The sequence below is a fragment of the Sminthopsis crassicaudata genome, chromosome 2 (assembly GCF_048593235.1).
Source record: "Sminthopsis crassicaudata isolate SCR6 chromosome 2, ASM4859323v1, whole genome shotgun sequence".
NCBI lineage: Eukaryota > Metazoa > Chordata > Mammalia > Dasyuromorphia > Dasyuridae > Sminthopsis > Sminthopsis crassicaudata.
This window is the reverse complement of record NC_133618.1, coordinates 599,997,073-600,022,662: the sequence shown is the minus strand read 5'-3', so window position 1 is coordinate 600,022,662 and position 25,590 is coordinate 599,997,073. Positions and strand designations below refer to the sequence as shown.

Here is a 25,590-nt window from a genome sequence, read left to right as displayed (position 1 = left end):
ATGGTCTGTAGGATGTAGAGTGAATAGAGTAGATAGATTCATCTTCTTGAGTCCAAATTTGGCTTCAGACACATACTAGTTGTGTGGATAAATCACTTAACACTACTCAATTCCATCAATGACTTAGAGAAGGAAATGAAAAACCATTCCAGTATCTTTATAAAGAAAACTCCAAATGAGGTCATAAAGAGTTGGGCACATCTGAATTGACTTAACAATATACAAATAAGTGAAAATTTAATCCTCTCATGAAGCTTACAGAGTAAGATGTTGTGCTGACAAAAGGATTAATATGGCTGACTTATAATGAGGATCCAAACAACAGGCTGGAGGCACTTATCCTGTCAAATTTTTAGCAAAACTGAAGGACAACCATACATTCTATTTATTTACACACACAAACAAAATTTGAGTAAACATAAAATGAAGATATAAAATGAGCCTAATTTTTGACCAATCTACTAGGACTTCTACATCCAAACCAGGGCTTCATTCTTCTCTCCCAGGTCTCTCTTACAGTGCATCCTTCAGGGTCTTGCCCAAAAGCTACATCCTAAAGGAAGACTCCCCCAATACACTTCAACTCAAAATAACTCAAATTAATTATTTCCTTCTTTGAATTTCCAGAATCCTTCATTCTACTTTGACACTGCTGTCCTATTCCATTTTGTATTTCAGTTAATGGAGTTGTTTTCTTTCCTCCCTCCACTAGTCTATATGTTCCATGGTATAAATCAAGATATGATTCAAGGACTATATGTTGTTTGTAGTCTTTCCGTCACCTATTCCAGACCTTGTACAAAGTGGATTCTCAAGGAATATTTTAAAATGACAGAATGAATAAATAAAGGAAATGTGACTCCCCAGAAAAGTAAGAAATAATAAAATACCTGAACAGGTAACACCAGCATCATCATGGTGATCACATCTCTGAGAGAACCAGCCTGAATTCTGACATTGCCAGAGATTTGCCTCATTCCCTTTACACCACACATTATTCAGGATGATAGGTCCAGTGCCTGGACCATAAAAGGCTTTTCTTGGAGCCGAAATAGCATTTCCACAGCCTAGCTGTCGACAAATCACTTTGGCAGTTAATATATTCCAAAAACTATCACAAATTGTCCCCCACTGTCCATTGGCTAAAACTTCAACACGACCAGAACAGTCATAACTGGATGAATTGATCAACCTCAAGTCTGCATCTGAAAGAGAAACATAGCATTAAGAAATCTTGAATCTTTAGCCACAAATAAAAGATATTTTAACATGTCAAATTAATAATCTGTGGTCTTATTCAACCTATCTTCAGTCTCACTTAGCTTTTTGTGATAAGAACATGTCTTAGGAAAAGCGCTTAAGAAAAGATTCTGGGCAGCAAAATAACTGTTTGAACATGTATACTAATATTGTATTTAATTTATAATTTAACATATTTAATATGTATTGGTCAACAAAAGGTTTGGCAATTAATGCTGTAAAATTATCCATGCATATAACTTGTAAATAAAAAGCTTTAATTTTAAAAAAAGAAAGAAAAAAAAAGATTCCAGGAAGATGGAAAAGTAGGTCAAAAAATTCCAAACTCTCCAGATTTTCCCCACAAACAAGACAAAACAATGCCTCCAAGAGAACTTATAGTGATAAAAATATACAAGAGTTGGGTCAAAGCAGTGTTCCTCCTGGGATAAGAGAAGAAATTCTAAAGAACCTGCTAAGACAGAGCACTGTGCAAAAAGAAATCAGCACATGCCCAATGAAGGCAGAAGCAGTGGAGCAGGGACACTGCTGGCTGTGGGCACTTATAGGAGGGCAGAATTCTTGGTTTCAAATCCCAGACCAAAGGGGAGAATTGAAAGAGAACTTGAGGCCAGAGGCACCATTCCCCCAAAACCCTATGATTAGATGTGATTACACTAACAAGCTGCTATTTTAAAAAGAGAGCCAGAAAAGAAAGAAACCAACCATAGAAAGTTACTATGAGAATAGAAAATACCAGAGTTCATCTACAGAGGAGGATTCTGACACACACACACACACACACACACACACACACACACACACACACACACACACAGGCTCTTCTACCCAAAGGATAACAGCAAATGGTCACCTACCCAAAAGGAATTCATAGAATAATTTTATTTTAAAATTTAATTTAGTTTTAAACATTTTAAAGACTTTAAAAATAAAATGAGAGAGACTGAAAAATTGAGAGGTTGAAGAAAAATAAGAAGAAAAAAATTATGAAAAGAAAGTCAACCATTTGGAAAAGGAGATACAAAATCTTAAGGAAGAAAATGACTCCTTGAAAATTAAAACTGGGCAATGGAAATTCAGCAAAGTTATAAGAAACCAAGAAAAATAAAACAAAATATATAGAATTAAAAATAGAAGAGAATATGAAACATTTCAAAAGAAAAACTAATCTGAACAATCAAGATCAAGAAGATAAAATGTAACAATAATAGGGCTTTCTGAAAGCTACAATCAAAAAAAGAACCTTGATACAATAATGCAAGAAATGATTAAAGAAAATTGTCCTGAAGAGTTAGAACAAGAGAGGAAAGCAGAAATAGAACAAATCTACCAATCGCCACCAGAAAGAGATCCTTTGAGGAAACTTACCTGAATATCATAGCCAAATTCCAAAAACCCTAGCAGAAGGAGAAATATGAGCAATAGAAAAAATTAAAATATGATGGAGCTACAATTAGAATCACATGAGACCTAGCAACAGCTACATTAAAAAACTGCAGATCTTGGAAAACTATTTATTGAAGAGCAAAAGAACTAGGATTGTGGTTAAAAATATCATACCCAGCAAAGTTAAACAAAATCCTTAACAACAACAACAACATTGCCAGACTTACAGGATTTTGTTGCAAAAAAAAAACCCTAAACTTAATAGAATATTTGACATAAAAGAATCAAGAAAAATATAAGGTAAACATCAAAAATTAATTATAAGCAACTCAATAAGAATAAACTATTTACTTTTTATACATGAAAATGTATACATCCAATATGTCTAAGATTGTCATTAGTAATTGGGTATTAAAGGAAATATGGAGATAGAACTGAGTATTATGTAATTCTACAAAAAGCAAATTTTATAGGAAAAGGTAAAAAGAATAATTATACAAATGAGGTATGAGAGAGAACTGACACAAAGAAATTAGATAGGGAAGAAGGTGGTAGTTCTGGAACCTTACACTCTCAGGTATGGGTTAAATAGGGAACAATCCATATATATAGAAGGATATAAAAGTCTTCTAAATTCAGAAAAAAATGAGGATAAAGGGATAAAGAGTGTGAAGAGGACATAGAAGAGGATTTTAGAGGATATCCTAGACACATAAGATCTGTGTTAAAGAGAAAACAACATATACATTCTGAAGAGAATAAAAATCTTCTAAATGTATAAGAAATAAGAGGGTGAAGGACTAGGATAAGGAGTAGATATAGAAGGATGTGTATATCAATGGAAATAGAATAAAGAGAAAACAATATATATATATTTGAAAGGCTATAAAAGTCTTTAAATTTATTTAGAAAGAAGAGAGAAAAGGAAAAGGATTGAGGAAGAAGATAGAAAAAAGATCCTTTCAGGAGAAAAGAGGAGATTAAATAATAAGAGGGAAAGATAGGGGGTAAAGTAAAACAGAAGGGTTAGGAGGGATAGGAAAAAAAAAGATACACAAAAACGTAAAATAAAGATTAGGATTACAATATATTAGGTTTAAAAAAAAAAAAGCAGGGATACTAGTCATGACCTCAGACAAAGTAAAAGCTAAAATAAATTTAATCAAAAGAGAAAAATGGAGAAATTACACTATCAGCCATAATAATTGTTTAAAACTATGTAAAATAACCAGGTAGTATAAAGTTGAAATATTTCTATGGTGTAGGAAATGATAATTTGGTAAAACATGGAAAGAATTGGATTTATGAAGAAAGTTGTTATCCACCTTTAGAGAAACAGAAGACAAGCACAGTACATTCTTTCATAGATGTGTATGAAAGCACATGTGTACATATGTGGATGATTATAAATATCTATGTATGTGTATGTCTATGTAAGTATTTTTATATATGTATGTATATGTAAAGGTTTGTGTATATATGTATGTATAAATGCATATGTATATATGTATGCTCATATATATACATTCATATACCCATGCTTAATTGTAGCCTTCTTAGTATGGGGAATGGATCCAGAAGGGGGAAAAAAAGAATAAACGCACAGCAGAGAACAGAAGAAAACCTACAAGGAAACAAAAAAAAAATGGATAGCTCTAAACACAATGTGTAGTATTTATTATAGAGGCTTTATTGAAATAGAAACATTGTTTCACATTTTAATCCCCTCTTATATTCTGTGCATATGGCAATTTTTTTTCTTTTAATATTTTATATTTAGAGAAGAAAGAAGGTAGGAATGAAGAAAGGAAGGAAGGAAGGAAGGAAGGAAGGAAGGAAGGAAGGAAGGAAGGAAGGAAGGAAGGAAGGAAGGAAGGAAGGAAAGGGAGGGAGGATGGGAGATTCATTATCTACAAAGTGAATGAACTGTACTAGGTGATCTCTAAAGATATTTCTAGCTCTAACACTTTATGATTCTGTTTTACAAGTAAGATAATTTTTGAAGGAGATTTTTATTGGATGATCTGGATCAGTAGTTTTCAAGTTTTTTGGTCTTAAGAGCCGTCAACACTTTATTTTTTTAAATTTTATTTACTGAACTAAAGATAAAATAAGAGAAAATAGAATAGAAAAAAGAAAGACAGAAGAGAAAAATAAAGAAAACAGAATAAAACTATTATCATATGCCCAAAATAATGTCAGAGATGATTAAAAATAAATGTCCATTTAAAAAATATGTATGTATATATCTACATATATACATATATGTAAAAATATATGTAATAATAGAAGAAATTATATTCATGAGGGTCCATCTTTTCTTTGCTTCCTTATAGGCTACTCTTTTGTTCTCTGCTGTGTACTTTTTACTTTATTCTTTTTTCCACCTTTCATCCTCCCCACTTCTCCCAAGCAGGATATAGTTAAGCAAGGATATATTTACATATACATACACACATGTATACACACATATACACACAAACATTTATACAAGCCACATACATGTACATATATCTATAAATGCACATAGACCTACATGCATACATACTCACATAGACACATGTACATATACATATATACCCCTATATAAACATCTAAAACAATATTCATATGACTGACATATGTTTGACTTTGTCTAAGAACAATTATTACTAACCCTATTTTTTTCTCATAAATTCTACTCTTATCCTTGTTGTAATGTTCCTGTATATCTCATATTTCCTATCTCTGCTAGTTTTTCTAGTTTAATTCTGCTCCTCCTTAACTTACTTTGCTATTACTTAACCTCACCCCACTCACAGATTCCTCCCTTATTGTCTCCTCCTATTCTTTCCATCCCTTTTTATCCCATTCTCATTCATCTACACATTTTGCCCCACTACTATAAATCTACACATTCCTCTATAACCCACCTTATACTACTCCCTCTCCTTTTATTTCTTTGTGGATTTTGGAGAGTGTAATACTCTTCATGGTGTGTGTGTGTGTGTGTGTGTGTGTGTGTGTACATACATATATATGTGTATATGTGTATATACACATATATATGTATGTACACACACACTTTTAACATTTGTAATTTTTACACATATATATGTATACACACACACACACACACACACACACACACACACACACACACACACACCATGAAGAGTGTAACATTGAGAATGGGTTAAATAAGGAGCATTACTATTCCCAATGTGAGTAGGTTTTCACAACTTTGAGCCCTCCTCTCTCTTCTCTAATGTCTCTATATCAGGTCTTTCTCTGCACCTCAATTGTATAACATAATTACTATTTTTACCTTCTCCTAGACAATACTGCTTTTTAGAACAAATCATACTCAATTCTTCCCCAATCTTTTTTTTGAGCTACCAAAGACTAATGTCAATCTTAAATATATGGTTCATATTTCCATGCACAATATATAAATGATTTGTTCATGTTGAGTTCCTTGAAATTAATCTTTGATATCGTTTCTTATATGTATTTTGCTATTAAGTCCAGGTTTGGTTGAGACAAAGTCTTAGAAATCTGAAAATTCATTGAATGTCCCTTTATTTTTCATTTCACATTATAGATAATTTTGCTGGATATGATAGTTTTGGCCACAGGCTTAGTTCTTTTTTGCCAGTATTTTTTATTCCAAGACCTGCCATCTTATTGTGACTGCTGATAAGAATTGTATAATTCTAATTGTAACTTCAGGATGCTTGAATTATTTTTTGTTTGTTTTTTGCAAAATTTTCTTTTTGATTTGGAGGTTTCTAAATTTAGCAATAATATTCATATGTGTTTTCCACAAAGGATCTCTTTGAGGTGGTGATTGGTGGATTCCTATTTTATTTCTACTTCCCCTCCCATTCCAAGACAACTTTCATTGATTATTTCTTACATTATTGTAGTAAGATTTTTTTAGTCACAGCTTTCAAGTAGTCCAATTATGTTTATATTTTCTTGATCTGTTTTCTAGATCTGTTATATTTCTTGGTCTCATAGCTTCACTGGCTTCTCTTTGGCCAATTCTAATTTTTTAAAAAAGGCTCTTTTTAAAGATTCTATCTCTTTTTCTAGTTGGTTAACTTTTTTCATAATCTTGTTTTACTTGGATAGTTTTTTTCATTTAGTTTTTCTCAATCTTTCTCATTTGATTTTAAGTCTTTTCTGATTTCTTCTATAAATTCTTTCTGGGTAGATAGCCTTTTAACTACCTTTTGGAGTAGAAGACACTAATTTTTTTTTTACTTTATTAATCTCTGTAGATGAACCTGAGTTTTCCCTATCCCATAGCAAGTGCCTTTAGTTTCACTTCAGCTATCCCCTCTAATCTGGAACCCCAAACCAAAATCTCTACCCTCTTTCAAGTGCCCACAGCCAGCAGCATTCCTGCCACACTGATTCTGCACTCATTGGGTATGCTGGGTGTCACCAAGTGCTGTGTCTCAACAACTGGGCCTGGCATTTGTAATCAGCAGAATTTCTTTCAGTCTTCGTGAACTCAGACCCCTGACTCCCTATCCTGTCCAGGAGGTGAAATGCTGTCTGGGAGGTGAAAATTCCTGTACATCCAACTGATACTCCAGCCAAACCTAGCTAACTCCAGAGTTATTTCTGTGGAGTTACTATGGAGGTTTTTGCACTTGAAACAGGTTAAACCATGTCCTGGTCTTTCTTCAGGTTGGCCCACAAGGATCCCTGTTCTGTCCCTAGTCTATTTTTTTATTTTTTACTAGTCTATGTTTGTCCTGAGATCCAAATTTATTCTGTTTGTGGGGGGAATCTGAAGAATTTTACTGACCTACTCTGACATCTTCCCAGAATCCTTCCCTCCCCCCTAACACTCTTAAAAGTTATTGAACTTTTATTTGGATTATATCTATTGATATTTATTATATTAGAAATTTAAAAAGGTTAAAACTGAGCCCTACATTGTTTCATACTATGCCCTTCTAGGCAAACCAGATCATGTGTCCAGAGACTTCTCTGTCTTCCTATGCTGACCCAGGCTGGGAAAAAAATAATAATTTGCTGATTTTTTTCTTGTATTTTTTCAGTTCTCAACAAAATGCATTTTCTAGTTCTATCAGGGGAAGTTGATAGAGGGATATTTGCTGTTTTCCTTCCTCCCTCTATACTTCATTATCTTGTATCAAGCTTCTCTTGTTAATAGAACATTAAAAGAAATAACAGCTCCATCAAAATTAAAATCTTTTTTCTCCTTGAACACAAGTATTAACCATATGTCAAGCCCTGAGCACATATCTAAAAATATCTTCATTTTGTTTCTTATATATAAATAGTTCCTCATGAAAAGCAATATTGCATAGGGGATAGAAAGTCAAGACTCAGAATTATGAAGATGTATATTCAGCTCCCATCTTTGGTTCATTTTGGTTGCCTTGAGTCCAGGTTCAAAAAACATGTATCTATGCATTAATGTTAATTCTTAGCTATAGTTTGAAATAAACCATTCAGAGGATAAGAAAAAATTTTAATTCAATGTTTTTCACTTTCAAGATGAGAAAACTGAAACTCTAAGTGACTTGAAATGTTCTCTTATCAGAGCTAAAGCACTGATATCTACTATCTACCTAATCAACTTTTGTAAGTTCTTACCTTTTGGAAAAGAGTTATACCAAGCAGAAAATCCTGTGTTTTGCATAAAGATTTCACTGACAAAGTGCACAGTCATAATGTTGGTGGAGGAGACAAATATTTCCTCAGTATTTTTGCAAAGTTTTGCCAGCAACCGACTATTCAATGGGCCATCATAGATTTCTATAAAATCGGTACAAGTAGTTTCTGACAACAAACTGAAAAGGAACAGTCACAAGATAGCCTATCAGCATCTTAGTTGCAAATTAACTGTTCAGTGACTCAACTCCCACATTATGACAATGCAGAGACTTCTATGTTTTATACAAAATAGTTCATTGGACTCTTGAAACTACATATAATATTGAGCTAGAGTCAGATCCAGAAAAGTAATGGTTTATTGTTATCTCAAAATAACAATCAAGAAAAAAATACCATATTTATTAATATCCTCCCCAATCTACTATAACCAACACACACACACACAACACACACACACACACACACACACACACATCTTTTTCAAGACAGTTTATCACTAAAGCGTAAAAGAGCAAATGAAAGCAAAGTTTCTGCTCTTATAGAATTTGGGCAGCCTAACATAAAATATTTGTCCCAGCTCTTCTAGGGTGCTGAAGCTTCAAGCAGCCTGCAAGCCCTTTCAGAATGGATGGTGAATTAGGAGGGTTTGTTGAAGACATAATATAGTGGGGTATAAACAGAGGTCAACTATTCCACTTATTCTCTTCAATCTAGATTTGATGAAATCTGATTCTCAAGTGTCCTGATAAAGAATTAGAAAGTATAGAATGATTGTTACCTAATTGTTCCTTATCATAATCTCTTTTTTAGAATTGTCATCCATACTACTATGTTCCTGACTGTGATTGTTCTCCAAGGCTCAATTCTGGGCTTTCTTTTCTTCTATCCCTAGATTCTCTCATCTGATGGTCTCATCAGCCACAAGGAATTTATCTTCATCTCTATGTAGATGGCATATATATCTATGCATATATATATATAAAGTGTGTATGTATACATATATATATATATATATAAATGTATATATGTATAAATGTGTTTGTGTGTGTGTACACATATGTATGTATGTACTTGTATGTATTTCCAACCCAAGTATCTCCCCAGGGTTCCAGTCTCACATCAATAATTGTTTTGAAGACATTTCAAACTAGATACCCACAGAATCTCAAATGCAAAATATACAAAGCTAAACTTCTCTTTTGCCCAAACCCAATGCCTTCTTCTAACTTCCCTGTTTCTGCCCAGGGCATTTCCATTCTTCTACCATCCCCTTTTTACAAACTCAGTATCACCCTACACTCCTTACTCTCACTCCCACCACTCCAATCAGATGCCAAATTTTACTAGCTCTGTCTCCGTAGCATCTCTCATATCCATCCCCTTCTCACTATTCGCTTAACTACAATCTTTTTCAGGTTTGGTATCTTAGATGGGCTCCTTGCCTCAAGTCTCTCCCCACTATAATCCATCTTCCATGCATAAACTAAAATTATTTCCCTTGAGTATAGGTGTGATAATTTCTCATTTCCCTACTCAGCAAACTCCATTGGTTCTCTATTATCTCTACTGTAAAATACAAACTCTTGTGTTTGTCATTTAAAGCCCTTCTCAGCCTGGTCCCAAGTTACTTATTTTTTTCAGCTTCATTACATATTACTCTACTTCCTATGATGTATGATCTAGCTATACTGGCCTTCTTGGCATTCCATACACATAAGACACCCCCATCTCCTGTCAATGAAAATTTCTCTGGGCTTTCTCTCACATCCAGGAAGTTCTCCTAACTCATCTCTGCCCCATATAACCTTTTACTTCTTCTTAGACTCAATTCAAGCCTAACTTTCTAAAAGAATTCTGTGATTCTTCACCCTAGTACTACCCTTCTTCTCTAAACGGTCAAGAATTTGTTCTTTATGAACTTATATGTGTGTATTTATGCATATATATATATTTAAATTGTTTTCCCCATAGAATATTAGGTCTTTTACAGCAAGAACTGTGTCTTTTTTGCCTTTGTAGTTCCATCACATAGTATAATTTTTGATGGATAGTAGATGCTTAATGAATGCTTGTTGACTGAATGATGGATTGAATGAAAAGAAAAGCCAGCCAGACCGGGAAAATGTTTTATATTGTGCATATATAATGTCTATGTATATAGTGGTGTATAAATGTATATCTTTCTCACCATCTCCCTTTTTTATTGTTTAAGTCATTTCAGTCTTGTCCAGACTCTTTGTGACCCCATTTGGAGGTTTTCTTGGCAAAGAAAAAGCAAACAGCACTTAATTACTTGCCAGGTGGTAAGTTTCCAAGACCAAATTTGAAATCAGATCTCCCTGAATCCTATCCCAATGCACTATCCACTAAGCCACCTAACTACCCATCCCTCTTTAACTTCACATGAAGTTTTTCTCTTTGATAACTGTGATTCAATGTATGACCATTTTATAAAATTAGGTTGCTCAAGGATGAAAACTAGAATATCTAATTAGTCTGTTAGTCCTATGTGAATAAAGTAAAAAAAATCCTGATTTTTTTCTTCTAGCCAACATTACTCACTGACTCCTGCTGACCTGAGGATTTTATAAGAAATTTTCTATCATACTCTACTATGCCTAACACATGACTCCTAAATACTTCTAGATATAGCATTTGAAGAACTAATTCTTTAATTTTGTTGTTCAGTCATTTTTTACATCTGACTTTCCATGATTCCATTTGAGGCTTTCTTGGCAGAGATATTAGCTTCTCTAGCTCACTTTACAGATAAGGAAACTGAGGCAAACATGAAGAAGGTCACACAGTAAGTGTCTGAAGCCAGAATTGTGTTTGACAGTAAGTGTCTGATTCCAAGTCCATCACTCTATCCCTTGCACCACCTAGCTGACCTGTGGCAGTATTACTTACTTGAAATAATTGAAGCCCAAATTTATCTTATTGTTAGGTTTCACTTCTATTGCCCAGATGCAATTGAGTTTCTTTGTAGAGAGTGGCACATTCAAAGGGCTTGACAATATCCCAGAGGTGTTTTTAAGGAAGCCACCACATAAAGAAGAATCCGCTGAGAAAGAAAAAGAGAGAAGGGGGGAGAGGGAGTATTATTATTTTCTGTAGAAGTTTTATGAAAGTTTCATTCATTAGTGTTTCAAAATATTCTCAGAGTATAGACTCACTAAGATAGAGCAGAATCAGGACTTGTAATTCTACCCGTTTGTATGTGAAGAAAGAAGTCCCCAGATTTAGTAACCTGCCCATTGTAAAACAGATATTTGCCACTGAAGGTAGGGATTCAACATAAAGGCTCTAATTCCAAATCCATTGCAATTTCCACCACACCATTAATTCCATCATGTTTGCATTCAAAGGCAGCATTTCTAGCGCATTAGAACTCTCAGTGATCACCAGAATGAAGTTCCAAAGGCCACTCACAAAGATTACTCCTTGGTTTTCAATTCATCAGTGCTACCCTTTCTTTAAAACCTGTTCTGGGCTTCAGCTCCAAGATTCCTTTTAAAACTTTCCAGGTCAGCATAGTCTCTCACCAGATGCCTTGAGTTAAGGAGTTACCAAATGAAGCCAAATAAGAAAAGACAAATGAGAAAGTATCTGAAACTGAGAGCCCATATTGAATGCTTCCGAGACAGTCAAAGCCCTTCCCTATTTATACATGCTTTATAGTCTTTCCAAAGTATTTTCCTTTTACATCATCAAATATCTACTGAAAGAAGCCTTCCCATGGTCTCTATGTGGAGAGAAGCCATCATAGGTGCTCTATATATGCACCAGATCCTCCACTACAAGAGAAATATGCTATTATCAGTTTCTATCATTATCCTATATTCTGGTAACCTGTATCCCTCTATATTCAGTAAAAAAATAGACAATGTGATTTGTGGGAACAAATCAAAGCTAAGCTCCCCAGTTTATGACACTTATTTAACAACAGCACTGGCCACACAAAGTCTATGTATTCATTTCACTGGAGCATGTAAAAATATCCTGAGAGTCAATCCAAAGAGAAAAACAAACCCATTTTGCAAGTATTAAGAAGTCCTGAGGAGATATAGGAGTTCAGATCAGACAATTTAGCCCTCTAAAAATAATCAGAGAAATCAAGAAATAGTCCTGTCCAGGGCACTGTGCCATCTAGAAAAGTCAGTCTGCTCTTTAAGATGGGCTGTGACCTTTTTAAAAGGAAAGGTCCAACTTGCAAAATAACAGATTAATCACTCTTTACACATTTCTTTAACTTTCCAATCTCTAAGCAAAGGAATTACAATCCAGATAAGATTAATAGCCCTGGAACAGGTTGGGATCTCATGCATGAACAAGTAGAGAACTTTTAAAGTTAGAACACTCATTCAGCAGTTCTTTCTCCAATATGCTTTTATGTTTGATGGGCAGAAGGCACTTCATCAATATCATGCTTATTATTTAGGAAGACTTAGGTTCCCTGATAGCTATAGCTACTTTGCCCAAACACCCCAGCCCCTTAGAAGAAGAAGTCACATTGCCTGTCTCTATGAAGGAAAGGGAAAGAAAGGGGAAAATTAGGTGGGTTAAAAACAGAACAATCAACGCAACATGAAATCTGAGGGGAAAGTAATTAGAAACCCAGCTTGGATCACGGCTATATGGCAGAGGTTACTCATGGCAGGAATATAGTTTGGTGATTCCCATATTCCATATTTTTGGATGCTGAAACAGTCCTGTAGTTATTTGTCTAAATTTGTCTAAATTAATAACAAATTCTCAAAGGGAATGGTGACATAGAAAGAATTATCTTGTTCACTTGGCACTGTGGATAAATTATTCAGAGTGATTTTAGTTTCTAAAATAAAAAGTTAAGTTCAATCCCATCCTGGGGTACAGTGATGGTTAATGAATACAAAATTGAAAAGAATTAGCTAAATTCCAGCCATTCAATGATTTAGGAAACCCCTAACAGTCATGATTGTCTCTGATCATGAAGCAGAAAAAAAAACATTATCTAGATTTCATATCTCTAATTAATTAATAATTCCTTAACTGACCTAAGAAAAATGATTTATTCACAAACTACAAATTAAGCAAAATGTCATAAGCTAAAGCAAGTGTTAAGTGCTCTTAGGGATTTTCTTTTAGAAATATTATCCTTAATATTTCTGAAAAGCAAAAATTCTTGTCACCGAGTATCCTTTTTCTCCTGCCATAGGGATTTCAGTTGGCCTGGCTGCTGTTCTTGGAATAGCTATCTCTGATCATAAAACTACTAGCAGGCACTCTTTATCTTGGCATTTGTTGTAGGAGGAGAGGCCATTTGGCCTTAAATATGCTCCCAATCTTTGAGCTCTGTGTATGTCTACTCTTTTCTGTTCTAAGTGAAAAGAATAGAATACTCACCAATCTTGAGAGTTTTAAAAAGTCCAGTATCTACCTCAGCTTCCTAAGGTTCTAAAGTCTGGGTCCCAGAACCATCACAGCATGGATATCCCAAAGAGTTTGGGTCAATCGTCAAGACCAGCAATAGAAGCCAAGACAAGGATCCATCTGTCAGTCATGCTGCATTAGATGTAAATTTGATGGGCCCAATGATATTATTACCCCCTGTTACATTGGGGAAACTGAGACCAACAATTATTGCCCCTATATCTGAGTTCCCATTTAAACTGAATTCTTTCTTATTTCTAGCACTTGACCCATGGTGTCAGCTATACTAACAAGAGTTGTCTTTCAGAAAAGAACTTGTCCATGTTAACTTCACTTTTTCTCTATTATTGACTCTCTAACCTCCTTCCTTACAGCTCCTATCTCAGTTTCATAGGAGAGTGAGGAAATTAAATGTAATTAAGGATTTAATGTCAGATGATCTTGGTTATGATTTTCTAATCCCCCCCTTTCTAGGGACTCATCTCTGTAGGACATTATTGACCATGCCATAAAAATCTCTTCTCCCTAGAAGCTCACTCCACTCCTTGAATGCCTTCTCACACTGAAAGTACTTTGGGCCTCATCTTCTGAGCAGGGTTTCTCCCAGAACCATTCAATTAAACACAAGACTCAGAACAAAGATTTCTCCATTAGGAGCAGCAAGATAATTGTATAAATATGTAGGCATATATTAGATTTAGCATGTATTTCTACCATGTTTAACATATATTGGATTATTTACTGTCTTGGGGAGAGGGGAGAAGGGGAAGGAAAACTGGAACACAAGGTTTTGTTTTGAAAATAAAAAAACTTTAATAAAAAAGATTCCCCCATTAGTCTCCATGTTGCCTGCCTGACTCATCTCCACTAGATTTTCTCTGCCATGCCCGTAAGCAGGGTACATTTTCTCCCCATCCTTTTACTTCCCTTTTAATTATTTTTCCCCATACAAGAATGTAAGCTTCTAAGGGGAAAGGACAATCTTTCTGCTCCTATTTGTATTCTTAGTGCTTAGCACATAAGTGCTAGGCACTTAATGTTAATTAATAATTAGTGCTTGGTATGTAATAAGTACTTAATTAAGGCTGGTTGAGTGACTGATTCCACTCTTTATCTTGGCATCTTCATTTTTAAAATGGGAGATTTGGGGGGGGGGAATGTCTCAAATTATCTCTAAATTCTATCTAAATCCTACAACACAAGTCTCCCACCAAATGCCAAAATAAAGAGAACCTACTGGTAGTTTTATGATCAATTCCAAGAACAGCAGCCAGCCCAACTGAAATCTCCATGGCAAGAGAAAAAGGATATTTAGTGACAGAAATTTTTGCTTTTAAGAAGTAATAAGAATAATATTCCAAAAAGTAAGAAAACCCCTTATGATATTTAACACTTGATTTAAACTATGAAATTTTGTTTAATTTGTGAATAAATCATTTTTCTTAGGATTTATCTTATGGGGGGAGCTAGGTGGCACAGTGGATAGAGCCCCAGCCTTGAATTCAGGAGGACCCGAGTTCAGTTATGTTCAGTTCTTCTGTTAGTGATTAAAGTCAATCATTTAGAGTCATATAAGCTCCCTGCCCCTCGACAATAAAAGCCATGGTATTCATAAAATACTTCAAATGAGTAAATATCTCAAATTTACTTGAGCTTAAGAAAGAGGAATTTATGATGCTGTCCGTCCATCTTAAATGGTTTTAGCAAGTACACTGCCAAACTCAGTACTATCAGTAGTACCAACAATCACCAATTCCAAAGACAATGGGGATTTAAATCCAACTCAGATTTTCACTAGAAAGTTCTGAATATAGGAGATTAACCCCCATTGCATCTGTCATTTGAAGGCTAAGCCCTTCAGGGAAAGACCATTAAAAGAATTAAGAAAAAAAATTCCCCTATGCTCAAAACAACTTAGTCTTTTATTCCCTTCTAAAGTTCAAGGTGGGAGAGTAGATGGCAAATATGAAAAACAATGTTAATTTATCACTTAACCTTCACTCACATAGTTAAAGTCTATGTATGAATTACACACCAACAGTTATATTTCCTTGTGAGGAAGTGCAAAAAGTTGCAAGGGGGAAGCCCATTTTCTATTATCATTTTTAAATTTGTCAGATGAAATATCATGTCCTTCGATCTTCTTTTTCTAGCTCCTGGGGTACTGATAGACAAATGGCTTTCAATTCTGACAAATAACTTCGTTTATGAAACATATGAACCTGGCAAAAATATTAAAAAACAATACACACATATAACAACTTGCCCAGTTAGCAGCCCTGTGAAAATTGGCTTGGAAAGATAGTCAAGAATCACTAAATCCTGTGCTCCTCAAAGTTTGCCTACAGCTTTTCAGGCATTTAGCCAACTCTTTCATAAGATACCTAGATGTGGGTAAGAGGCTAGCTCCAGGTCAAATGCAAAGGCTGTGGCAGGCAAAAGTGGATTCCTTTTTCCCTTTTCTATCAATAAAACACTTAGTTATGTGTGTACTCTAATTATGAAGTGTTTGTAAGACAGATAAGTCTTCAGGCAGAATTCAAATTACATGCCTTTAACAAATATTATGTTAACAAGAGAATATATCCTGCCCATTTTTACATCATGGAGACTGTGGTTTTACTATATTTCAGCAAACATTTTAACTTAAGCCACAAATACAAATAATTAGAGGCTAAGAGTTATATCATTCTGATCCATGCTAAATTATTTTAACATCCATGTGATTTCCAAGACCAGTTATTCAACTGCCATAATGATTTAATAAAACCAAGGCATCACAATTAGTTTTTTCTTGTTGCAATTGCTTAAATTTTCTAATGGTAGCAAAACATCCATTTTTCAACCCCCAAAACAATCATCTGCTCTATGCTTGATGAGTGCAAGACACTTTGTAGTCCTCTGACTACTTCAGTCTGGGACAAAATTCCTTTTGAAATACACAATTAAATGCCAGTGTTCAAAATACTAAAATTTATATAATTTAGTAGAGAATCAGATATTATAATTAATTACATTACCTGCATCGACAAGATGAAACATTAACAGCCATATCCCAACAAACATAAAGATACCCATGTTGCTGGGGAGTCAAATCTAAATTAAAGACACTTTGAAATTTATATCTTACCAGGTTTAAAGAGGTGTGTTCTCTCATGTGCTTTCTTATTTTTACAGCTCCAAAAACATTTAATTGAAAGGAAGTGAAGTCACTCATAAAGGGTTCACTATCTATAGTAATAACATAGGTGTGTCTAATCAGTTGTTCACTAAAAGATTTGGCAATTGTAGAACCACTTTGAAATTAGTAAGATAATTTGCCACTTTTCTGCCATCCAGTGGGTGAAATTCTAAACACTTCCATGGTTGGGCTTAGGAGAGCTAGATTTGCCAATAGAAACTATGCTGTAAAATAATCTACATAGAATAAGATGTGGTAGGTTAGTGAAATAGGGGACATTTAGCTGAATATTGAGTCAAGAAGACCCAAGTTCAAATTCAGCTTCAGACATATATTAGCTGCATGATACTGAGTGAATCAATTAACCTCTGTCTGCCTTAGTTTCCTCATCTGTAAAATGAAGCTAATAATTTCATCTACCCCACAGTGTTATTGTGAGGATAACATATTTGTAAAGCACTTTGCAAATTTTTAAAATATTATTAAAATAATAGGGCTATTGTTTTAATTTCATAAATAGTGAAGAGAAAGTTAAAATGGAAAATACTCTTTAATGATTTATTTGCTCTGCAGAATATTCTCTAAATAGTCCCAGAATACAAACCTGTTGTCCAGTATGGTGGAATATGGTGATGGTTTGTGATGTTACAGGCCTGAAGGCAGAGAATCACAAGTGGCTAGACATTGACTCAAAGCAAAGACAGAATAATACTTACTTTAAGTATCTATAGGAGCAACTGCTTCACAAAACCAATTTATAGATACTGAGCTGTTTCTTGAGCATTTCTTAGGCAAATGCTCCATTTTTCTTGCTTTGTTCTTGTTTTGTTCTTTTTATTTATCATAGAGATGTTGTTTTGTTCTTTAATATCATTTGCTCTCATGCCATGGATTAGTCTAGAATTCTACAAATTCTAAAAGTTTTACAAATGACTGTCAGTTTTTGGAGAGCACCAAGTGTTCATTGCCAAGTCCACTAACAGGCCATTGATGGGGATCAATGTCACTTGGGAAAGAGCTAAATTTTAGCCACTGGTAAGAAATTACTTGATCATATCTCAATAGCCTCTCTTCTTCTCCTAGTGACCTCTGGTTTTGGAGGTAGCTTCCAGCCCACATCATCCCCATAGAGTCAGCATTGTCTTTTAGTTACAGCTTTGAATATTGGTGTCAATTTCTAGAAAATAGTAAATATATAATGCATGTCTATTGAATTAGGTTTTCATACACTTAGAGTGACTGCTTAAAAGGCACAGTGGATAGAGTATGGGGCTCAGAATCAGGACTTCAAATCCAGTCTCAGACACTTATTAGCTGTGTGATCCTGAAAAATTCACTTAACCCGGTTTGTCTCAGTTTCTTCATTTATAAAATGATCTGGAAAAGGAAATGACAAACCCCTCCAATGTCATGAAGATTCAGAAATAAGTGAATAACAACCACAAGACCCAAAATACTCCAATATGTTAGGTCATTCCTATACAGATGATTTATTGGAGGAAATAGGCAAGAATAATTCATGATGAAAAATTATGTATTAATGATATGCATCATTGGAAGGAGCAAAGAAATCATGGAAACCAGAAGTATTGTTATAACCACATAACAACCATGCATTGAAATAGAGTTTACAGTTAGCAAGATAATTTCACATATATACCATTTTCTATAGCTTCAAGAGGCAGGCAATACAGGTATCATTATCACCATTATACATATGAAGATACTTAGGTTCAGAGAGGTAGATTTCAAAGTTATCCAGTGCTATGTCCAGGGACTTAGAATCATAAGATCAAAGGACTTGAACTTGAAGAGATCTGAAGGATTATCTAGCCCGTCTTTGCTCTTGTCTTCCCCTCTCCTGTCATTTACTTGTCATCTGCTCTGCATAGATCTTGTAAGTACCTAGTTATTTATATATCTTTCCTACAAAAGAATGTGAATGCTTTAAGTTCAAGGACAATATTTTTCCTTTCTTTGTGTCTTCCATGCTTAGCACAGAGCTTGACACATAGTAGACAACTGTTGACTAATTTACAGATGAAGAAAGTAAGGGATTTTTCCTAGGTCATATACAATTAAATAAGAATATGGATATTTTGGACTGGGACTTTTTGTTCCAAGTCTGACGTCCTTTCTTCTATCCTAGGTTCAATGTCAACAAGGCAAAAGGTTCCCAGGGATATTCCCCAAAGATCTGTGTTTGAACTTGTGCTGTTCAACATTTTTACCAATAATATGAATAAAAGCCTTGATTATTTGAAGGACTGTAATGTGGGAAAGAGTTTTGTTTGACCCACGAGTGTAAATCCATGAATAATGGAAAAGTTGCAAAGGGGCCAATTGGGTTTAATGTTAGAGGGAGAGAGGGAGAATTCCTAAATATTAGACTGTCTACAAGGTGAATGAGCTGCCTGGAGAGATGGAAGTTTCCATCTCTTTGAACAACTTCCTTGCAGAGGCTAGCTAGTGACTTGTCTGGTAGTTTGCAGTGGAGATTTCTTTTGGAAAGGATATGAATTAGACTAGATGGCAATTGAAGTCCCTTTCAACTCCTTACTACTGTTTGTTTGAAAAGCTCTATCATATTTGGTTCTTACGCAATCTCTCTATTTCATTCATTTACTTCCTTTTGTCACTGTTCTCTTTTCTTTTTTTCACAAGCTTCCAGAATGGAGCAAAGGAGAAGAAACCATTTCTTTTTCAAGACTCCTATCAAGCAACTGTTAATGGTGACTTGTGGAAGAACATGATGATTTCTAAGTGTGCTCAGGTGACCTGATTCTTTGACCTCAAGTTTCTAGTATCTGCTACTTTTCTAGTTCTTTTTTCTAAGCACAGGCTAACTAGTAAATTCTAGGGCTAGACTTTCCCTATCTAAACATCTAGGGAATGGATAGAGTTCCTGAAGAAATTTGTGGCAGAAATAGATATACACTTGCAGGTTACCTACAGGGAAACATACTGAGGGTTACCTTCCTCAGCTTTGCGTATTTTCTTTTGTATAATCCCAAATCTGAGAGTTCCTAAATTTAAAAGTTTACATACTATTTTTCTTGAGGGTTTTTATTTTCATTAGGGTGGAAGATATATGTTTATTTTCACAATTTGACTTTTATGGAAATGTTTTGCACAACTTCACATGTGGTTTCTTAATTGTGGGTGAGGATATGGGAGAGAACCTAGAACTCAAAAAAATTTTAAACAAATATAAAAAAAATGTTTTGAATGTAACTGGAGGAAAAAAAAAAAACTTTAGGTACTTCTCCATGGGAAAGATTTCCTGTACAGCATGTTTCTTTGAGAAGGCAGATTTCAACAGAAAAGCATCCTGCATTTGAGAGACAAAAAACATGCAGTGGGGTGTGAAGATTATCACTGGTTCAAAGAGTATACATAGTGTAGGGACTTTTTAGGTGGAGTTCCAAATTCCTTTCTAGAACCCTTAGACCATTACATAGCTGTATCAATAGTCCACTAACATACCTGTCTTCTGATAAATCTTCCATAAGCATCATCTTAAGCCTTCAAAAAAATGTCATTTTCTTTTCTTGTCATCTTTGCCGATCTGATTCCAGAATGTAACTTCACAGGAGTTTTAATTTGCATACTTTATATTATTAATGATTTATAGCATTTTTCACATTGTTATTAGTAGCTTACATTTCTTTTGAGAATTAGCTTCTTTATATCTTTAAATAGTCCATCAATAGGGAAATGATATTTGTTCTTGTATATTTGAATCAATTCAGTCTTTGACAGAGAAATTTACTGCAAAGATTTTTTTCTGGGTGACTGTTTTCTTTCTAACTATAATTTCATTGACATTTTTTGAAAAAAAAAACTTACATTTTAAATAACCTTATGGTTATTTCTATCCCTTATATTTAGTCAAGAATTATCCCTCTATTCATAGTTGCAAAATATATCTTTCTTTCTCCCTCTCTAATTTGTTTACAAGATGACTATTAATATCTAGAACATATACATTATGGAATATAGTGTGAAATATTCACTAAACCAAATTTCTCCCTGAATGTTATCTTATTTTCCCAGAAATTTTCATTGAACAGCAAGTTAACTTCAGTCTATTTTTTCAAGCATTATTGTCTTCTAGCCACTATCTAAAATGACTCAGGAGTAGTGCCATAAAATTTTAACCCAGAAGAGACTTAAGAAAACTTTTCTTCCAATTCTTCATCTTTCAGTGAAGAAACAGGGAGATAAAATAGTTTTTTGGAGGTTAGACACCTAATAATGATAGAGCTAGGACAAGAGAGAACTCAAATCCTCCAACTCCCTTTCTGGTCTGAATCCTTTCCATTATCTCACATTAGAAACTTTAATCCAAAAGATTCAAAACATCTGATCAAATAAAACAATGTGCTCATCTTTCTCTTAGTTCAAGGAGGGAAGTAGAAGGAATTGGAGATATAGTTGAAAACTCAGAGACTTAGAATTTAAATCTGATGTCCTTTGTTTAGGCCATAAAAAACAATTACAATCTACTAGTTAAATTTCAGGGAAATAATAAAACATAGAATTGTTTCATGTGTAGACACTATTATCAATGTCCTTCCTAATTAATCATTTCCTTCTTTACTCTTGAAACAAAATGAATACACCAATAAAGGAATAATCTAGTACAAGCCATACTTGTATAAAGGAATATTGGATAAATAGCATAAATAATAATTAAATAAATAATATAAAAAATATAAAAATACTTGGATAAAGGAATATTCTAGTACAAGCCATACAATTAATAAGGGAAGCAGTTACATAAAAACAAGGGAAATTATTTACTTCAATCTCTGTAGACACAATGTGTAAACACAATGCCTTGTGTCTTCTCAATTTTTAATTATTTGGGGTCTAGATCACCATTTGTCTCAGCTTTAATTTATCTAATTTATAGGCACACTATTTGCCTATATATATATCCCCTTTTGCTCTAATTTAAACCCAATTCTTTAGTAAAAAGGGAAAAATTTGACATCATCCTGAACAAGAGAAATTTATTATGTTCATTATTTGCTTTGTAAGGTGGTGGTGAATGGCCTGTATAATATATCTCCTTATAGTTGGAGACCTATAAGAACATTCCCATCATTGCCCTTATATCTAGATCCATTTAAGTAATGGGATTTGTATTTGTATGAACAAAGGCAGGGAAGGACAAAAGAAAGTAAATGGAGAAAATTCAGTTTGGCTGAAATGTAGATCACCTAAAGAATATTATGACAAATAAATTGGAAGTAGGTTATAGAGGGCTTGGAATTCCACTCAGAGGTTTATATTTTATTCAATTGGAAATGATGAAATGTTAAAGATTTTTGAGTAAAGTGAGATATGTTAGGAAAATTAAGACAGTAGTAGAATAGAGAATAGATTGGAGGCAGGATTGTACTGGTAGCATAAAGTTCAATTCAAGAATAACAAACAGTATGAAAAAATGAACCAAATCGCCTTGGGAAAATGTAAATTAAATCATCTGTGATGTGTTATTCCTTTGCTACAGACTTATCAAAGTTAGTACAAAAGGGAAATGACAAATCTTGGAATTGTATGAAAACAGGGATATTAACATACTGTTGGTGGAGATATGAACTGAGTGAGCAATTCTGGAAATCAATTTGGAATTATGCCTGAAAAGTTAATAACTTGTGAATCCTCCTTGACCTAGTAATATCATTATCAAGTCTACACCAGAGAGATCAAAAGAAAAATAAAAAGTATTTCTTACAGCTCTTTTTGTGGTAGCAAAGAACTAAAAAAAAATTGGTCAAAGAACTAAAAAAAGTAGTCCTTTCTTTATATTAATACTTTACAACTGGAGAATGATGGAATAAATTATTTCATATAAATTAAATGGAATATTACTGTGACATAAGAAACAATAAAGGAGACAGGAAAGAGAAACATCAGAAGATTTAGATATAGTGATATAGAGTGAAGTTAGCAGAACCAAAAGAACAATTTATAATGTAGCAGCAACATTATATTTTTGATTAGCAACTCTGAAAGATTTAAGAACTTAGACATTAATTTTTTAAGGATTTTTCTCTTTATTCCATAGACGAGAACATATCAGGAAAGATGTAAAAAAAATTAAATAGAATCAATGAGACATAATAAAACAAAATATTACTGGGGAAAAGAAAGCAGTATGTAGAATTATTCAAGGGGAAAACGTTGCAACCCAATACAGTGTATGCGTGCTGGGATTGGGTTCATAATCATGGATCCAAAATGACAGAGGTGATTAGAACTCTTGATCCCTTATGGAAGCACTTCCCATGATGAAAAAAAAAAAGCATAAATAGCTCTCATTCAATCTCCCCTAAGCTGGCTATGTTTGATACTAAGGATGAACGTATTTGGGTCCCACATAAATCAAATTTTGACTTCAGAGTTGTTTATGAGGTTTTCTTTGGGATTTGTGTAGAATACCCAAGTCCCACATTATTGAACAATCCATTGAAAGTGGATTAAAACAGGTGACAACTTCAGCAATCATCTTTTAAATGGGAAAGATTCTTCATAGATTCTTATCCTTTTTATGTCATGAACCTATTTGGCAGTCTGGTAAAGACAATGAAGAGCTTTAAATGTCAAATAGAAGAGTTTATAATTACTCTATTTGGTAATAAAATATCTAGAGCTATACTCTTTTTGGTAACAAAAGCCTAGTAAATAAGTGAGTGTTCATCAATTGGAAAAGAAATTAATAAAATGTAGCAGATAAATGTAATGGAATATGATTGGGTCATAAGAAAAAAATAGAACTAAAATGATTCAGAAAAATTTGGAAAGATTTGAATGGACAGTTGTAGAATAAGGTAAATAGATCTAATAAAAGTAACAGGCCTAATTGCAATAATGAAAAAATCAATTAATGTTTAGGTCAAGGTTATTCATCATGTGTGATCACAAACAAGGTAAAACTGGTGAGAAACTGTATAAATGTAATTTGTTAATAAGTTCTTGATTTGTTTTTATTGCATTGCCATGTAATTGAATGCCTAAATTATAGACATTTCTGCTCAACTCACCTTCACTCTATTAGAAATTACCTTTTCTAAGACATCCCTCTATTATGATACTGATAACTACAGTCTAACCATCCCCCTATATTTGTGATCAATATGATTCTTAAAGGAAGATGATTACCCAAACCTGAGTATGGCACACAATTAAAATGATTTAGTAAACTTGTTGAAGAATAAATTGTAATTGGCAGAAATCAATACCTAATAGTCATGTCAAGGTGCTGTAAATAGCATAAAACACTGACTTTCATTTTCTATAATAATAAATGTTTTTCATACAGTAGGACACTTCCGTTCTAGGATTACATTTCATTAGAGCTTGACAAGCAAATTAAAGAGGTGGCTAAGTGGTGCAGGGGACAGAACACCAGTTCTAGAATCAGAAGAACCTGATTTCAAATCCAGCTTCAGATACAACACTTATTGGCTGTTTGATCCCAGATAAGCCCTTTAACCCCATTTGCCTACTAGAAAAGAATGGGAATCATATTTTTAAAATATGCATTACTTCAGATTTACATTGTACAGTATCATAGATAAGGGTCTATAAAGAATCTTTTATGTCACCTCATCTAGTCCCATTGTTTTACAGACAAGGAAACAAAAACATAAAGATCTTAAATGACAGGTCTCCCTACCTCTGTATCTAGTACCTTACTCATTACACTGCCTCATATTATACTGCTATTTGTATATTGAAGAATATTTTGCTAAGTAAAAGAATTAAATTGAAAATATATAATTGAGTCACCAAGGAATACTCTTCTCTCCCCTTCCCTCACTGTGTTCCTAAGGTCATATTGTTCTGGCCACTAATTCAGCAATAATGAAATTATCATTGGGAGAACCTCAACAACTACAAGAAATCCTTCTTTCACACTTTTTATTCATGTTTCATAAGCAAGCATTTATTTGCTTTTTTTTTTTTTTTTTACAACCATGAGGCCTGTTACCTCTAGGGAATTATCCTATTAGATTTGTTTTCCTTGATCTACAATTGTTCATTTGAGTCTTTCCAAATATCTCAAAATTGTATTTTTTTTCTTATGATTTGACCATATTCAATTACATTCATTTACCACATTTTTTTGTTTGTTTCTCAGTAGTGTGTACCCACTTGCTAGCTAGGATTTTTTTCCTATCAAAAAGAATGTGTGTGTATATGTGTGTGTGTATGTGTGTGTATAATTACACATTAATGAGTATTCATCTACTAATTTATTCATGTTTCGCTTATTATTAATTAACAGGTCTAATAATATCCTTTTTCCATCTTTTGAAGAATCATATAGTATATAATTTTAATATTTCTTTAGGATAGTATTTTCTGCTAAATGAAATGTGCTTTTTCTTCAGCCAAAAAGAAACTTAACAATTTTGTATTCTCTAGAACTTGTATGACCACAACCATAGAATATAGTTTACAAATGACTCCTTAGTTCCTTCTTGAAACACTGGGCAAGAGTGACCTTAATGCCTTTGTTAGTAATTGTCATAAAATATTTTTTCATATTATGAAAAGATGGAAGAGTAAGCATATGGAAAATCCATTCCCTCATAAATAAGTGGTCTGAAGTTATGATCAAGTAGTTTTCAGAAAAATAAAAACAAATGATTGACAATCATCAAAAAATCACTAGCAAAAAGAGAAATTTAAAT

At 33.7% G+C, this 25,590-nt stretch overlaps 1 protein-coding gene across 2 annotated transcripts in view; it reads right to left on the bottom strand.

Moving 5' to 3' along the window:
- The window catches only part of LOC141553067 (scavenger receptor cysteine-rich domain-containing protein DMBT1-like), a 31,043-nt gene extending 14,188 nt beyond the window's left edge, over nucleotides 1-16,855 (bottom strand). For both annotated transcript variants that reach the window (XR_012485269.1, XM_074284958.1), the window contains exons 1-4: nucleotides 16,719-16,855; nucleotides 11,197-11,350; nucleotides 8,266-8,462; nucleotides 891-1,205 (exon numbers count right to left, since the gene is read on the bottom strand). Coding sequence is in view for 1 of the 2 variants with exons in the window: in XM_074284958.1 (XP_074141059.1) it covers nucleotides 891-1,205; nucleotides 8,266-8,462; nucleotides 11,197-11,350; nucleotides 16,719-16,776 (724 nt within the window). In the remaining variant the exon portion in view is untranslated. The remainder of the gene's footprint in view (nucleotides 1-890; nucleotides 1,206-8,265; nucleotides 8,463-11,196; nucleotides 11,351-16,718) is intronic.
- Nucleotides 16,856-25,590: the final 8,735 nt, after the last annotated feature.